The 16,140-nt window shown below is 35.6% G+C and overlaps 1 protein-coding gene across 9 annotated transcripts in view; it reads left to right on the forward strand.

The window, feature by feature from the left end:
* Scaper (S-phase cyclin A associated protein in the ER) overlaps positions 1 to 16,140 on the forward strand; it is a 375,238-nt gene that overhangs the window by 171,904 nt on the left and 187,194 nt on the right. For all 9 annotated transcript variants that reach the window (XM_004872072.3, XM_087210281.1, XM_087210282.1 and 6 more), the window contains one exon: positions 1,660 to 1,786. In XM_004872072.3, the coding sequence (XP_004872129.1) occupies positions 1,660 to 1,786 (127 nt within the window). The remainder of the gene's footprint in view (positions 1 to 1,659; positions 1,787 to 16,140) is intronic.

The following is a 16,140-nucleotide window of genomic DNA, read 5'->3' on the forward strand; positions in this document are numbered from 1 at the left end:
GGTGATGTCTGGCAGTAGTAAGAACTAAATAAACATTACTACTGCTGCTGGGATTTGTCTAATAGGAGTAACAAGTGGAAGGACAGAGAGAATGTAGGTTATTTACAAGAAAGCGATTACAATGAAATTCGGTGGAATCTTCCACATTTAACAATTGAAATGAGACAATAGAGGGAAGTGGAGAACTCTGGTGAGTATTTGGGGACCATCTGATGACTCAGTGGATGCTTCAGCAATTAAGTAGAAATGGAGAAAATTAATGAGGTGAAGAAATCAAAGTAAAGAATACAGAGAAGTATTACCAGAGTCACCTTACTAAGGAATCTTACAATCTAGGTAACAAGTAGTATTTCTCAGTGAAAAGCAAAAGTGCTCTTTTATCTAAGTAAATGACAGCAAATTGGCTATACCTTGGAACAAGGGAGTTCAACTTTCTGAGAGTTTATAGTCCTAATATCTAAGCCTATTTTGATGACTTAAATAAAATATAAAAACCTGCTCAGATTCTTTTATTAATTGATTTTTTTATTAGTATGTGTTTGCAGTACATGCAGTTTACAATTGTCTTGGGTAGTGGGCACATGTGCATGATACAACTTGTTTATTTTTAATCCCCTTCCCTTCCCCCTCCCCCCTTCCTCATTTAATTCCCCCTTTTCCATTTTCATGCTTGATATTAATCTTAGCTTATGTTTATTGTATATAATGCTTACATCTATTGAGATTATTAAGATCCTGTACATGACTTTATTTTTATCCTACTTATTTCCCTTTCCTCTCCCCTTCACCCTTCATCCTTGATCTTTTGGACCCCTTCCCATTTGCAAGAGCACTATCTCCTGACCCCTTAGCCATCCTTTATTATTCTCTTTGCTTGTACTTTCCCTTATTCAAATGAGAGATACTATATGGTATTCAAGCTTGCGTGTCTGGTTTATTTCACTCAACAGTTTATTTGTCAGGTGTATCCATTTTCCTACACGTCTCAAATTGGTCTTTCTTTATGTCCCAGTAGTATTCTATTATGTATAGATACCATATTTTTCTTTATCCAATCATTGGTGATGGGTATACAGGCTACTTCGAGAATTTAGTTATTAATTGTGTTGCTATGAACATTGGTATGCATGTTTCACTGTAATATAGTATCTTAAACTCTTTGCGGGGGAGACACCTAGAAGGGGAATAGCTGGGTCATATGGAGTTTCTAGTTTAGTTCTCTGAGAAGTCTCCATACTGATTTCCAAAATGGTTGTACTAGTTTACATTCCCACCAACAATGTGAGGGTGGGTCCTTTTTCACCTGTGTTCTGTCATCATCCTCTCCCTTTCTCCCCATCCCCAATTATTTTCTAATTTAAGGCTCGTACAGAAACAGATAGCATCAGTGGTTGAACTAGTCCTGTTAGTGGATAACACTGTCTTCTAGTTTTGTGTTGTGCCATGAAGAGTAGACTGGTGGTCTTGAATAAAAAGTAAGTCACCTGTACATTGTCTGCTGTTCCTCCCACCAGGTGCTCCATGCAGCAGTTTCAGATACAATATTGAAAATACCTTGTGTTTCAAATGTTTAGGAAAAAGAAGTCTATGTAGTCTAAAAATGAAGTATATATGGTCTGATTCATTAATGACAGTCTCTCCTTTCATTTTGTATTCAAGGCTTCAGCGATTAGCCAAAGATCTTCTGAAACAACTGCAAGTACAAGACAGTGGCTCATGGTTAAACAACAAGGTTTCAGCTTTGGACCGGACCCTGGGTGAGATTGCTAGAATATTGGAAAAAGAGGTATGTAATAGCCTCTGGCCTTTGGACTTAAATTTTGGTGGTTCTTTCTCTCTCTTTTTAATATTTTTATTACCATATGTTTGCAGTACATAGCGATTACATTCATCATGGGGAGTTGTGGAATATGCATAACACACATTAATGTGCTCCTTTCTCACACGGGGGATTTAGCTCAGTGGTTCTGCTGCCTGCCTCGCAAGCACAAGGACCCGAGTTCAATCCCTGGTACCAAAAAAAAAAAATGAGCTCCTTTCTCACTGGACAAAAGGTAGACTTTCCATATACACTCTCCGTCTGTGTCTTCAAAAGCTGGTCAACAACTGATGGTTGTTTTCTATTTATATTCTTTTCAGTTTTTTAATCAAAATTATTTCTGGTTTTAATTGAAGTCCTCTTTAAGTCATGGTTTTCTCAGTTGTCATGTTTTCACTCACACAAGTGAAATTATTTAATCAAGAATCACAGTTATAAAGATATATAATTTTATGGCAGAAAATATAAAACTTTGAGTTATTCAGCTCATAAGTTTCAACTGGATTTCCATAAAACACCAATTTCCTCCCTATTTCTGAAAGAAAATTTAACAATTTTCTTTACTTAGTCATTAAATGTGTCAACAACAGTTTAAAATCCTTAATAATTTTAAAGATATTTATTGTTCACAATAGAAAATATTAAATATATAAAAAAGAGATAAAACTACCTGTAATATCAACTGTTAACATTTTACTGTATTTTCTTATAACCCTTTTATTATAAATTTTTTACATTATCTGGCTAATTTTGTCAGAAATATTTTTGTAATATCTTTCAAATTTCTTTGTAATTAAATCAAAACATATCAAAACTTAAATAATTTACAATATTTAGGTATTTTCTCTTCTATTTAAAGTACTGGCCATCTTTTGTTTATTAGCTATATTTGTTTAAAATTATGCAGTATTTGACATATGCAAAGGTATATAATAATAAAAATAGCACAAATACAGTGAACAGCCTTGAACTCCCTGCCTAATTTTTAAGTTAAGCTGTTGCCAATACAGTGCTAGTTCCTGTGTGACTTTTCTTCGCCTATCTGCCCCCTTCTCTCAGGTAAACTCTATACAAAATTAAAAGTGTATCATTTTCTTATTTTAAAACAATGGTTTTATTGCTTTATCATATAATTGTATTCAAAATAATATACTCTTTAGTTTTGCTCATTTTTGACCTTTATGACTTCTGTGATTTTTTTCAGTCAAAATTATAGTTCTATGCTTTAACCTTTAAAAAATATAGGGTTTTTTTTCCATTCATTTTCTCTGTTGTATTGTAAGCACTTCTTTGTGTTAATACTACAGTCTGACATCAGAATCACCAAAGGAACTTGTTAGACACAAGTTAGTGGGCCTGTCTTGGGATTCTGGCTAAGTAGGCTCTGTGTTGGTCCAGAGGATCTGATGCATCTCTGACACTCAGTGATGCCACCACTGCTGGTCCAGGCCCACGCTGTCAACATGGCTGCCTAGCTGGAGTATGCACCTCAAGGTGGAATGGCTGGGGCTTGAGCCTAGGAATGGCAAGCTCTAGCACAGTGCCCAGCTACTGTTGGTGTCTGATACTACAGTCCTCTGCAGGGACAGGAAGGAGCATTATGGCAGATCCCTGTTGAGTCTGTTCTCCTGTATAAAGCATATCTCTCTCAGGGTGTCCCAGAATTCTTAAAATATATTGTTGGGCAGGTACATGCTGGATGGAATATTGAGAAGTTTGATGTGCCAGGAAAGAATCTCTGACCTTTTTTCTAAATTGGTATATTGATCATTTTTGCAAAGTATAAAAGATACTTAGTCTTTGAATTAAAAGCTGGTTGGCCATTCCACGCTCCTAGGACAGAGAAAGTGAGCCAGTCCCAGCACCTGGGAGGAGATTCCCCTGCTGCCATTCCATGCTCCTAGAGCAGAGAAGGTGAGCCGGTCCCATCACCCAGGAGGAGGCTCCCCCGCTGCCATTCCACACTCCTAGGGCAGAGAAGGTGAGCCAGTCCCAGCACCCAGAAGGAGGCTCCCCCGCCGCCTTTCCACGATCCTAGGGCAGAGAAGGTGAGCTAGTCCCAGCGCCCAGGAGGAGGCTCCCTCGCCGCCATTCCAGGCTCCTAGGGCAGAGAAGGTGAGCCGCGTGGGTGCCAGAAGCACCCCCTCCACCCCGTGGAAATGAGAAGACATGTAAACAAGCCTAAAAAACAGACTTCCAGTTCACCTACAGCAACCCCAAACAGAAACGAAATGAAACAATCTGATACTCAACCACATGGACTCCCTGAACTGGCAACAAAAGAGGATCTGGGAAAAATGAAATCAGAAATAATTTCTCAGATAACAGCAAAGATTGTGCTCATAGTGCAAGACATGATTAATAAATCTAGAGAGGACACAGATAAAAAAAATAAAGGATCTGAGGAACATGATGGAATCCCAACATAGGAAACAAATGCAATCCATGAAAAAGATGCAAACAGATTTCCAGGAGATTAAAAACTCCATCGAAAGTCTGCGCAGCAGAATGAACCAATGTGAGGACAGAATTTCAGATATAGAAGATAAGATTGCAATTAGTGACCAGGAGAAGAAAAATTGCTTTAAAATTGTAAGGGACCACGAGAAATCAATCCAGCAGCTCCTAGACGATGCAAAGAAGAATAACATAAGACTGATTGGAGTCAGTGAAGAAAGAGGAAAGAGTGCAGATGACATAAAAAAACCTGTTCACAGAAGTGATAGCAGAAAACTTCCCAAGCAGGGGAAAAGAACTTGACATACAGATAAGTGAGGCATATAGGACTCCAACTAGCCTTGATCAAAACAAATCTACACATAGGCATATAATAGTTAGGATTCCAGAAACCCAACAGAAGAACAAAGTTCTAGGGCCAGGGATTTAGCTCAGTGGTTTCGCTGCCTGCTGCACAAGCGCAAGGACCCGAGTTCGATCCCTGGTACCAAAAAAAAAAAAAGAAGAACAAAGCTCTACAAGCAGTGAGAGAAAAGAAACAAATCACATACAAAGGAAAGCCCATCAGAATCACAGAAGACTTCTCAATGCAAACCCTCAAGGCAAGAAGAGCTTGGAGTGACATATTTCAAGCCCTAAAGGAAAACAGCCTCCAACCCAGATTGATGTAGCCTGAAAAATTATCTTTCAAAATTGATGGAGAAATAAGATACTTTCATGACAAAGAGCACCTTAGGAACTTCATGAATACCAAACCAGCACTCCAAAACATTTTAGACAATATGCTTGGAAAGGGCAATGAGGATCACAACCCCAGGAAACCCAAGCAGAATGAATCCATTAGGCATGACAAATTAAACGCAAAGGGGGAGAACCGGGAGAATCCAACAAAAAGAAGAAGTCATGACAAGGCTTTTAAGACTTTTAACTTCATCTCCCTAATGAGTGTATAATTCAGTCTTGTTATTATACTGATTAGTATTTTTCTGATTCTAGAGTTGCACACCTTTTCTTGTGCTGTATTGGCTATTTATCATCTTCTTGTGTCTACTTTTTAATTGGGTTGTCTATTAATGAGCTCTAAGAATTCTTTATATATTCTGGTCCTAGGTTATATGCATTGTAAATATGGTCTGTTTAAGGACTACTTTTCATTTTAATGTTGTCATTTAAAGTTCTAAATTTTGATGGAATCTCATTTATCATTTTTTTTCTTTTATACATCATGTTTTTTATATCCTAGGTAGTTCTTGCCTACCCTAAATTCATAAACATTTTCCCTTATAATTTCTTCTTAAAGTTTTATAGTTTTAGGCTTTCATATTTAGGTTCATAGATTCAAGTTATTTTTGTGTATGGAAATAAAAGGTTGAGGTTAATTTTTTATATACAGATACCAGGTATTCTAGTACCGTTTGCTGAAAACACTGTCTCTTCCTCGGCTCTTGAATTGAGTTTATATTCTATAAAATGTTAATGTTAAATAATCTTTCAAAACTCAGTGCACCATATATGTGTAGTTCTGTTTCTAGGTTCTGAGTTTTATTCCAATGATCTATATGTCTTTCCTTACACCAACACTGCCTTGATTACTGTAGCTTTAGAAGAAGTCTTAAAATTAGGTACTAAACGTCTTCCAACACTGTATTTTTTTTCTTTTTCTTTTTACTTTTCTAGGTCCTTTGTACTCCTGCATAACTTTTAAAGTTCAATAGCCAAATCTTCATTTATAGCAAGTATGCATAGACCTGAATTTTTATATATACCTTGTGTTTTCTAATCCTACTAAATTGAAATACAAGTTCTAGGGGCTCCTAGAGATTTCTTAGTATTTTCTCTGTAGATGATCATTTCATCTACATACAAAGATTTTACTTCTACCTTGCCAATCCTATCCTAATTGTGTCATTTTATTGCCTGACTATTTTGGTTTGGGCCTATGTTTCAAAGTTTAATGGGCAGATGAAGAGTAAGCACATCTGTCCTTGTTCCCCACCTTAAGGAGAAAGCATTATATCTTCTCCATTCATATAAGGTGTTCTTGCTGGAAGTATGGAGTACATGTCTTTAATCTGTTGAGAAGGTTCTGTTCTACTTCTAGTCTCCTGATAGCTTTCTTTTACCATGAACAGCTGTGGAATTTAGTCCAATACTTTTTCTCCAACTAGTGATAGGATCATATGGCTTTTTCCTTTCCTCTGTCAAAATGATGACTTTTGAGGTGGATCTTCCAATGCTGAACCAACACTGCCGTTCCCTATAATAAAACCACTTTCTACATACTGCCAGATCTGACTTCTAATTGTTTTGTTAAACAAATTTCTATGTATGTCCATACTATTTTCGTCTATTATCTTTATCCAGTTTTGGGATTAGCACAATGTTGATTTCCTAAAATGAGGGGAGAAATGTTCCTTTTTTTTTCTGCTTTAAATGTTTGATATAATTTATCAGTTAAAATGTATACGAGCCTGTTGTTGTAATATAGGTAGGTTTTGAAGCTAGGAATATACTTTTTTTAATAGGTGCTATTCAAACTTTATATTTCCTCTAGAGTTAGTTTCATTAATTTGTCCTCCAAGGTACTTCTTAGAAGTTGTCCAATTTATTTCAAAACAGATTTTTGAAATATGCTTTCTATATCCTTTTAAATTGTGTAAAATCTGTGGTAATGTCTCCTAGGTCTTGATATTTAAATTTTTAAAATGTATAATTGATATTGTGTAATAGGAAGCAATAGGTCTAAAGGAGCAGGGGAAGTGGGAGGGGTGGGGAAAGGAAAAAAGAAAAGAAAAAATATGAGAAAAGGAAAAAAATGAAAATAAAATCTTTGCAAATAGGGAAGGGTGGAGGGGGTGAAGGGAGGGCAGGGGAAGGGGAAAAAAAAATAAGAACCAAGATACTCATGTAATGGTACAAGATCCCAATGATGTATGTAAATGTATTTTATACCTAAAATGTACCAATAAACTTAATGGGGGCGGGGGGGAAGGTGGTTGCTTTAAAATACCATGATGTGTGTATAATCTCAAGAATATTGTTTTAGATTGAATTAGTCACAGAAATTTTAAAGAAAAAGTAAAATCTATATAAGAAAGGAATTCAGTATGAAAATCTATGTAAGGTTATTTTTCATTCACAAGGGGGCGATTTACTGGAATACCACTGATTCCACTATAATTTCAGGGGGAAAATGTAGTCTGGCTTCTGGTCTAAATGGTCTGTGTTAGGAACCTCCCAGTAAAGCTGTCTTCAAAGTATATACTGCAAGACTACCTAAGAACTTAAACCTTCCCACAGTAAGATCCTTTTTACCTGGCCAAAACACACTCACTTTATGAAGACTTCTGTCAAGTTATATTGACATGTCAGTGTAATTCAGTTCATTTTGATTGCAGTGTAGGAATTGTAAGTAGCCATTCCTTTTTGTTTGGAAAACTGCCTGGAATAACAAAATCACTAAAGCCTAAGCCAAGTGACCAGTGAGGGATTTGAAGACAGCCTAGTCATGGAAAGGGCAGGATGGTTGGATCTTAACCAGCACTTATGAGGAATGGTGAGAGATGAATCTTGAGGTCTTTCTCATCTTAATGTGGAGCTCAAAAACTGATTTCTACTGTTCATTTGACATAGTTAACCTGAGAACTGAGTTGGAGCTAATGGTTTAAACTTGTGGTGCACAAAACCCTCTTCTGGTGGAAGGGATGAGGAAAAGCAGCAGTACTTACTTTGTCTCAGGTCACTTCTGGCTTTTCACATTCTCTTTGTTCAGAAATAAAAAGCTTGTAAGCTTTGGGCCGGGGATTTAGCTCAGTGGTTCTGCCACCTGCCTCGAAAATGCAAGGTCCTGAGTTTGATCCCTGGTACCAAAAAAAAAAAAAAAAAGGTTGTAAGCTTTGTTGCATGTGTTACACTTTTAAAAGTCTTTAGCCACTTCTGTTTAGAGAGACTATGTTGATTCTAGTAGAGTTGCATCAACTCTCTCAACAGAACATCTGAAAATGTTGCAGGAGGGAAAGAGTTTCTTAAAGGCTTCAACAAGAAGAAATTAAAGAATTACTATACCACAGAAAAGCAAGGATTTAGAAAGTTGTGCTTCTAACTGAATGCCCCAAGAGCATTTGCCCCATTGACAAATGTGGCTTATGTTTTGCAGGCCTCATGGGGCAAAGGGACAAAAGTAAAAGCCCAAGGGCTGCTGAGGTCTGAGGTCTAATTCATTTTCCCTGCATAAAGATAATACCACAATGGCCTACTCCCTCACATAATCATAAACATTCTTGTCTACTCTCAGGGACTTGACACAGTGTAGAAATTATAACATAATTCACCCCTGAAATTGATTTGCAGCCCAAAATCACATCACCTCCATTATTTCAAATGGTAAATTGAGATGAAAGTAATACCAGATTGATTAGTTGTGTTGCTTGGAACCTGGTAGAAGGAAGTACGAGTCTCCCTTTCTAGACCTCAGATAATTTCTGTTAAATAATTTTAGGACAACAAGAGAGATAGATAAAATAGTCACAATAAGTAAGAATAAACAGAAACTAGAACCACAGGCTTTGTGATTACTAGTCACAAATTATAAAACTATCCTTCCAGCTAAGGAGGCCGAGGCAGGAGGATCAAAAGTTCAAGCCCAGCCCAGACAACTTAGCAACTTAGTGAGATCCTGTCTCAAAATAAAAACAATATGGGAATGTAACTCAGTATGTAGGCCCTGAGTTTAATCCCCAGTATTACACATACCCCACACATCCACCCACACACCAAAAAACCCCCCTATACTTCCTATCTTTTAAGGAAGTAAAAGGCAAGCTTGAACATATATATCTATAGGAGTGGACTTAGCAGTTGTGACAGAGTAGGTGATTCAGAGTTGCCCTCTCACTGATGACTGTTAATAAAGTCAGACAAAATATAAACTGGAACTGAATTGCTAACAAGGCAGTAACTTCTGGGCCATGATCCACAAACTTGGCATTTTTGGTTGGGTACAATTGGTGAACCAAAGTGGTGAATTAGAGGTAGAATGGTAGAACAGTACTTTTTGCGTTGTTGCAGAACCAGTAGGTAAAAAAAGAAAAAAAAAATGGAGTAGAGTAGAAGACTCCCAGTGGTAGAGGCTATGGGGAAACTTTCTGTTGGCTTAGGGGAGTGGTGGCGAAACCTATGATACGCATGCTACCACAGGCTGTTTGTTGTCATTGAAAGCTCTAAAAGGTTCACTGTCACTGCCTAAGGATCTTAAAGGATTCTCAAGGGAAGAAGATAGAAAGTACACTCGTATTCAGCTGGAAAAATCTCAGTCACTGCAAAAAGATTTAAACTATTTTGAGTTGTTAGCCCCCTGGGTGCCTGACAGAAGCAATTTTACTCTGGAAAAAGGTAATGGCAACCTGAGTCTCAAGTTTTTTCAGCTGAATAATTTTCAATAACAGTATTTGGGACAGTAAGGTAATTAAGCTTATAACGGAACAAGACAACACAAATAGAACTCAGTGGAAAAAGACCTGCAGAGGCTCCAGAACTATGCTTACCATAAAGAATTAATTACTTTTTAAAGATATGTAGCACATTTGAGAGAAAATGGGCATACAAGAATTAAACATTTTAGTGATCAAAAGTAGATGAAGTAATAGAACAAATCAGCTAAATAATCATTTGAGCTTGGACAAAAACAAGATAGGGAAAATACAGAAAAGTGTGTTAGAATATGAGGGGAAAATACAAAAAAAAATGTTAAGTGGAAAAAAAGAGAAGGACATACAGAAAAGAGTGTAAGTGTATATAGTGAAAGTGTCTAATTTATTTGTAATTCTTTCCCAGAGGAAAGAAGAGGAAGAAGTGCTTGCATTAAGAATTTTGTAAAATTTATAAGTCAATCCACAGATTAAAGAAGCACAATGAAGCCTATTGAATATAATAAACTACATAAAATTAAATTACCAAGCCAATCTCACTCATGAACTTAGATCAGAATTCCTAAACAGAATTTTAGCAGACAGAATCATGTAATAGCATAATTTATCACAACAAAGCTAGATGTATTCAAGATATTCAAGTTTGGTTTATCATTGGAAAAACAAACATAGGTTATCATATTGACAAAAGAAAAGACAAACATGAACATCTCAAAAGATGCATAAATGCATTTGGTGAGTTCATCAAGTCATGGGAAGATTTATAGGAAACCAGGAATATAATGGTGTATCTCTTTAACAAATTGAATCTGAATATATAAAATTGAAATTGAATATAAATATATAATTAAATTCTTTAAAATTGAAACAAAAATATAAAATTCATGGTGAATGTTGAAAGCTTTCCTTTGAAATTGGGAACAAAAGAAAATGCCTGGTAACAATATTTCTGCTCAGAATTGAGATTCTAACTAGTGAAAAAAAAAGCTGTGAGGTTTTAGGGAAAACGAAATAGGCTTCATTTGCAAGTGACATGAATTGTACATAGAAGATTCAAAATCATTTACAGATATATCATTAAAACCAACAACTTTAACAAGGTTACTAGGCACAAGGACAATGTACAAAAGTTAATTATGTTCTTAATCAAAATAGTAAATAGGAGTAAATCCATCATGTTTATGGTTTGGAAAACTTGCTATATGGCAATTTCTCAGTTCTCTCCTAACTGATTTGCAGATTTAGTGAAACCCCACTCAAAATTTGAACACTTTTGTATGGAAGTTGAAGTACAGATTCTAAAACGAAAATATGAAATTTCAAAGAATTAGTAGTAGCCACAACACTGCCGGGAAAACACAATATGGGAAGATTTCCCTGCCAGGCATCACCACTTGTTACAGAGGTAGAGAAAGGGTGATGACTGGGCACATGGGCACAGCAGGATAAGAGGCATAATTTCTGATGTTCTGTAGCACAGTAGGATAACTGTGATTGGCAGCGGCAAACTGAATAGTTCACTTAGCTAACAGAGAAGATTTTGAATGTTCTCAACACAAAGAAGTGATATATGTCAGAGGGGACAGTATGCTAGTTACCCTGATTGGATATTACACATTTTGCACTGCCTTTAAAGTCACACTGGGCCCCTTAGATATATACAATTGCTTAAAAATAAAAATACTTTCTAAAAAGCTACGGTAATTAAGATGGTGTGCTATTCAAGAATAGATGGAGGAAAGGAAGAGTGGAACATAACTGCATGCATGAACAGTCCTGTTCACCTGTGTGTGCTTGCTTCACAGCATGAGGCCCTATGTAACTATAGAAAAACAAGGCACCACAGAGCACTGGAAAGTGTGCTCTGTTTAATGAATGATACTATAATGATTGAAGTACCTTGCTTTTAAAAAATGGAACTTCATATCTACCTCACAACATAAACAAAATTAATTCAAATGTAAAATATAAAACTTTCAGGGGATAATATAGATTAATATGTACTTGACCTTGGAGTTTTGTTCAGAGAAGAAAAAGTCACCAAAAATATTAACAATGAAGGGAAATGTTGATAAGTTTGGCTGCATTAAGAATAGAAACTTTTGGTTCCAGAAGATACCAGGAAGAAAATTGAAAAGATAAACAACAGAATGGGAGATTTTTATCTGTATAATCAACAAGAGTGGCATTTAGAGTATGTAAGAGATTCCTAAAATCAGAAAAAAACCACAACAACCCAGTAGGAAAATGGTCAAGAAGATACGCATTACAAAAGAAGAAATTCAAATAAGTAAATGAATGTGAAGATACTCAACCTCTTTAATAACAGGCAAATCCAAATTAAAAACTCAGTGTGATGATATGATTCACATATCAAAATGACAAAAATACCAAGTATCAGCAACCACAAGTATTAGCAGTGGTTATATGCTGTGATAATGCAAGTCAGTACTGTCCCTTGGGGAAATGTTCACTGTGATCATCTGTAGCTGCAGCCCTTCTTGTCACTTGTCACTTCTAGGTATACAGCCTAATGATACCAGTGTGCATGTGCACATGGAGATTCCTCCTCCAAGCTCCACTCAGTCATTCATAATCACTGAGTATAGAAAACAGGCCAAAGACCATTGAGTGAATAGACATATTAGGGAATGTTCATGCAATGCAGTGTTATTCAGCCATAAAAAGAAATGAAGTATAGCTATGGGTAATGACATGGAGGTATTTTATAACCAGTATTTAGTGAGAGATATAAGTCACTAAAAAGTGTGTGTGTTTTACATAAGTCCAGTGACAATATAATTCAAGAAAAGACAAAAGTACCCAAGTCTATATATATATATCATATATATATATCATATATATATATGATAAAACTTCAAAGAAAATAATTGAAAATTTTTTCTCAAAAAAGGGTATAGGTTACTCAGAGAAGAGAGTGAAGGATGTGGTGAGGAAATATAACATAAATACCTTGCTTTATTTATTTTATTCTTTTAGAGATGATGTCTCTTACCTGTTGCTTTGTTTCCCAGGCTGAAAGTCCTGGGCTCACATGATCATCCTGCCTAATTCTCCCAAATGCTAGGACCACTTTTACCCAGGTAGCTTCTTGAGTGTTTTTAAGTCTTCTTTTTCATGGCCAGGTAGTAGTTATACAATATTCCAATTGTAATTATTCTTTACATTGTACATATATTTTTTCTGATATTTCTGATTTTTCTGCATGTTCATAATTCTGCATAAAATTACTTTTAAAAATTCAAGATAAAATACTCCATGCAAGAGGCTCTTGTTGCTGAAATGTTTAATTATTTTATATATGAATTTTTATAACATTCTTATATACAGAAAGACATTTTCCTCATTCTTACCATTGCATTGAACTTGGAACATATGTGCTTGATTTGTATCTGCAGTGACTTTTCTCATCACTCTGTGATGATGAGCATCACATTTAAGTTTAGATAATAACAGCATTGAGAAGCTGCCTGCAGTTTATCCGTCACACAAAACATTTGTGTGCTGTTACTGTAAGTAAACAATTTAAGCAAATGGATTGAACATGGAGTTTGTCCAGTTGCCTTTCTTGACTTTAGAGAACTCTGCCAGATTTACATAGGGACTCAGCTGCAAATCACTTGAACCTGAATAAGCAAACTACATAGCTAGCAGCATCCACAGTTTGAACTGAGCTGAGAAAAGTCAAACCACAGTTTACTTTGTAATACCTGTAGCAAACTCTGCCTTGCTTTGAGGTTTTTCAAAATTCACCTCGTAAAATTCTACAAACACATATCTCTGAAATGTATAACAGTAGAAAACTCTACCCCATCTTTTTTCCCTTTTTGCCAATTTTTTTCTGGCTATTTATCACATGCCTAGGTTGAGAGAAGATAAATCACTAAACCATGAGAGTTTTTCGACTTAATTATATTCAGAAAATTGCATCCAGGTCTGCTGGCTCTTGCCTGTCCTCCACATCCTATGGTTCTGGTTGCTCTTGCTTCTCTGATACTCACCTGTGATCAGCTGTGTATCAGCTGTGTGATCAGCTGTGAGTATCACCTGTGATACTCACCAGCTTCCTCACCTGTGAGGAGCTGTAGAGTATTCAGTACCAGGAATCTTCTTTTGATCCCCTTGCTCTTCTCAACTTAAACAGTTGTTTACTCCTAGCTGATACAGAATGGAATATAGCTTGTATGACATTTGTACCTTGTTAGAAGTGAAAAGTATATAGCCCAAATTAAAATGAAAATGTTTCCTAGATTTTCTTCAGCTAGCTTGAGTTAAAAGACTTGTGTAGGAAAAAATTGTGTATTTTAAAAAGAGATGATGAAAAGAAAAGAAGTGTTTACAGAGGACAACTGATTAGAAAATGTCAGGAACTTTCTAGGGTGAGTGAAGTATTTGGTTTTAGATGATGGTTATGCAAATTTGCACAATTATCAAAATTCACCAAACTGAATGTATACCTAAATCTGTGCATTTTATTATATGTCAGTTGTACTCTAGTTTTTAAAATACAATTAGTAGGGCCCGGGATTTAGCTCAGTGGTTCCACCGCCTGCCTCACAAGCAGGAGGTCCCGAGTTCGATCCCCAGTACCGAAAAAACAAAAATAAATAAAATAAATTACAATTCAATTAGTAAATAACTACTGAAAAATACAGATAAGGTGAAGCTTGCCTTAATAAAAACACATCATTTTAGTCCTCTCATCTGGAATCACTTATTGTGGCTTCCTTGTGAAAAGTAGTCTAGTCTAGACTAGTCTAGTTTATTCTAGTCTCTCTCTCTCTCTCTATATATATATATAAAATATATAAAATATTTTATGTAACATATAATATATACAATAATTTTATATAACATATAGTATCTTATATATAATATATATTATATATGGGGGAAGAGTGCCTTGCTGTATGGTCCAGGTGGACTTGAACTTGCAATCCTCCTGCCTCAGCCTTTTGATGAAAAGTATTCTTTTAAAAACAAATATATTCATTATAAAAACTTAAGGATCAATATTGACAGTGCTACTTTATAGGAACATTTTTCCACATAATTTGTGATATTTTCTATTATTATGCAAGTTGACTCAGTGGACAATTTTGAAAACTATAAACCTCTTGCCTTTTGTAATATTTACATAAAACACATTTGTGTAAAATAATGAATAAGGACAACAACCACAGTGACTACCACTTGAGAAATAGAACACTGCCAGCAAACAAAAGCCCTCCTACCTATATAATTCCCCCTTTTTTGTTAATCATGGCCCTTTCTCTTAATGTTAGGATAAACTATTAATTTAGGTTTTGGAAGTCACTTCCTTTTGTTTATAGTTTTATCACCTCACTGTCCATTTCTGAATAATATATGTTAATTTAAATATGTCTGCTCTTGAACCTATAAATAGAATCTTACTTTCTGTATTTTAGTGTTTTATCAAAATTTAACTTTTTGAGAATTTGTGTTATTGTATATTTTTTCCATTGCTGTATATTGAGCTGTTGTATAAATTTATCATAGTGGTATTTATCCATTCCACTAGTGATAGACATTTGGATTGGGGTGGGGTTTTTTGGTACCCGGGATCGAACTCGGGACCCTGTGCTTTGGATTAGGGTTTTTTTAACATCCTTTTTTATTCATGCATATTGGTTATGCAAAATAATGAGTTTTATTTTGGCAGATTCATACATGCTCATAACATACCTTGATCATTTTCATCCCTTTTCCACCCCTACCTAGCCCTACCCCTTGCCTATTTTATATTTTTGAGGGATTTCAATGTATGTAATAAATTTTGATTGTGTTCATCTTTATTACCTCCTCTGACTCCTCCTACTCCCCCTTATTCCCTTCCTCTTATTTAATATTAATCTCCATTCTGCTTTTTTTCATCTCTTTAGATTTCACATATTAAGGATAATGTGAAATAAATCTGGCTTATTTCACTCAATATGATGATCTCCAGATCTATCCATTTTTCTGCAAATACAAAATTTTGTTCTTCTTTGTGGCTGAATAATATTCCACTGTGTGTATATACCACACTTTCTTTATCCATTCATCTATTGATGGGCACTCAGGCTGGTTTCATACCTCAGGTATTGTGCTGTAATGGGTAGGTATCCTTATAATATGCACTTTTGATTCCTTTGGGGATATACAAAGGAATGGTATAGCTGGATCATATGGTAGCTCTATTATTAATTTTTTTAGGAACCTCCATACTGATTTCCATAGTAGCTGTACTAATTTATATGCCCTCTAGCAGTGTAGAAGCATTCCTTTTTTCCAACTGCATCCCTACCAGCACTTCTTGATGATAGCCATACTGACTGGGGAGAGATGGGATCTCAATGTACTGTAGTTCTGATTTGTATTTTCCTAACAGCTAAAATGTTAGACAGTTTTTCATAT

Source organism: Heterocephalus glaber, unplaced genomic scaffold (genome assembly GCF_053883595.1).
Source record: "Heterocephalus glaber isolate CG9 unplaced genomic scaffold, H.glaber_assembly_v1.0 deba00001140, whole genome shotgun sequence".
Taxonomy (NCBI): domain Eukaryota; kingdom Metazoa; phylum Chordata; class Mammalia; order Rodentia; family Bathyergidae; genus Heterocephalus; species Heterocephalus glaber.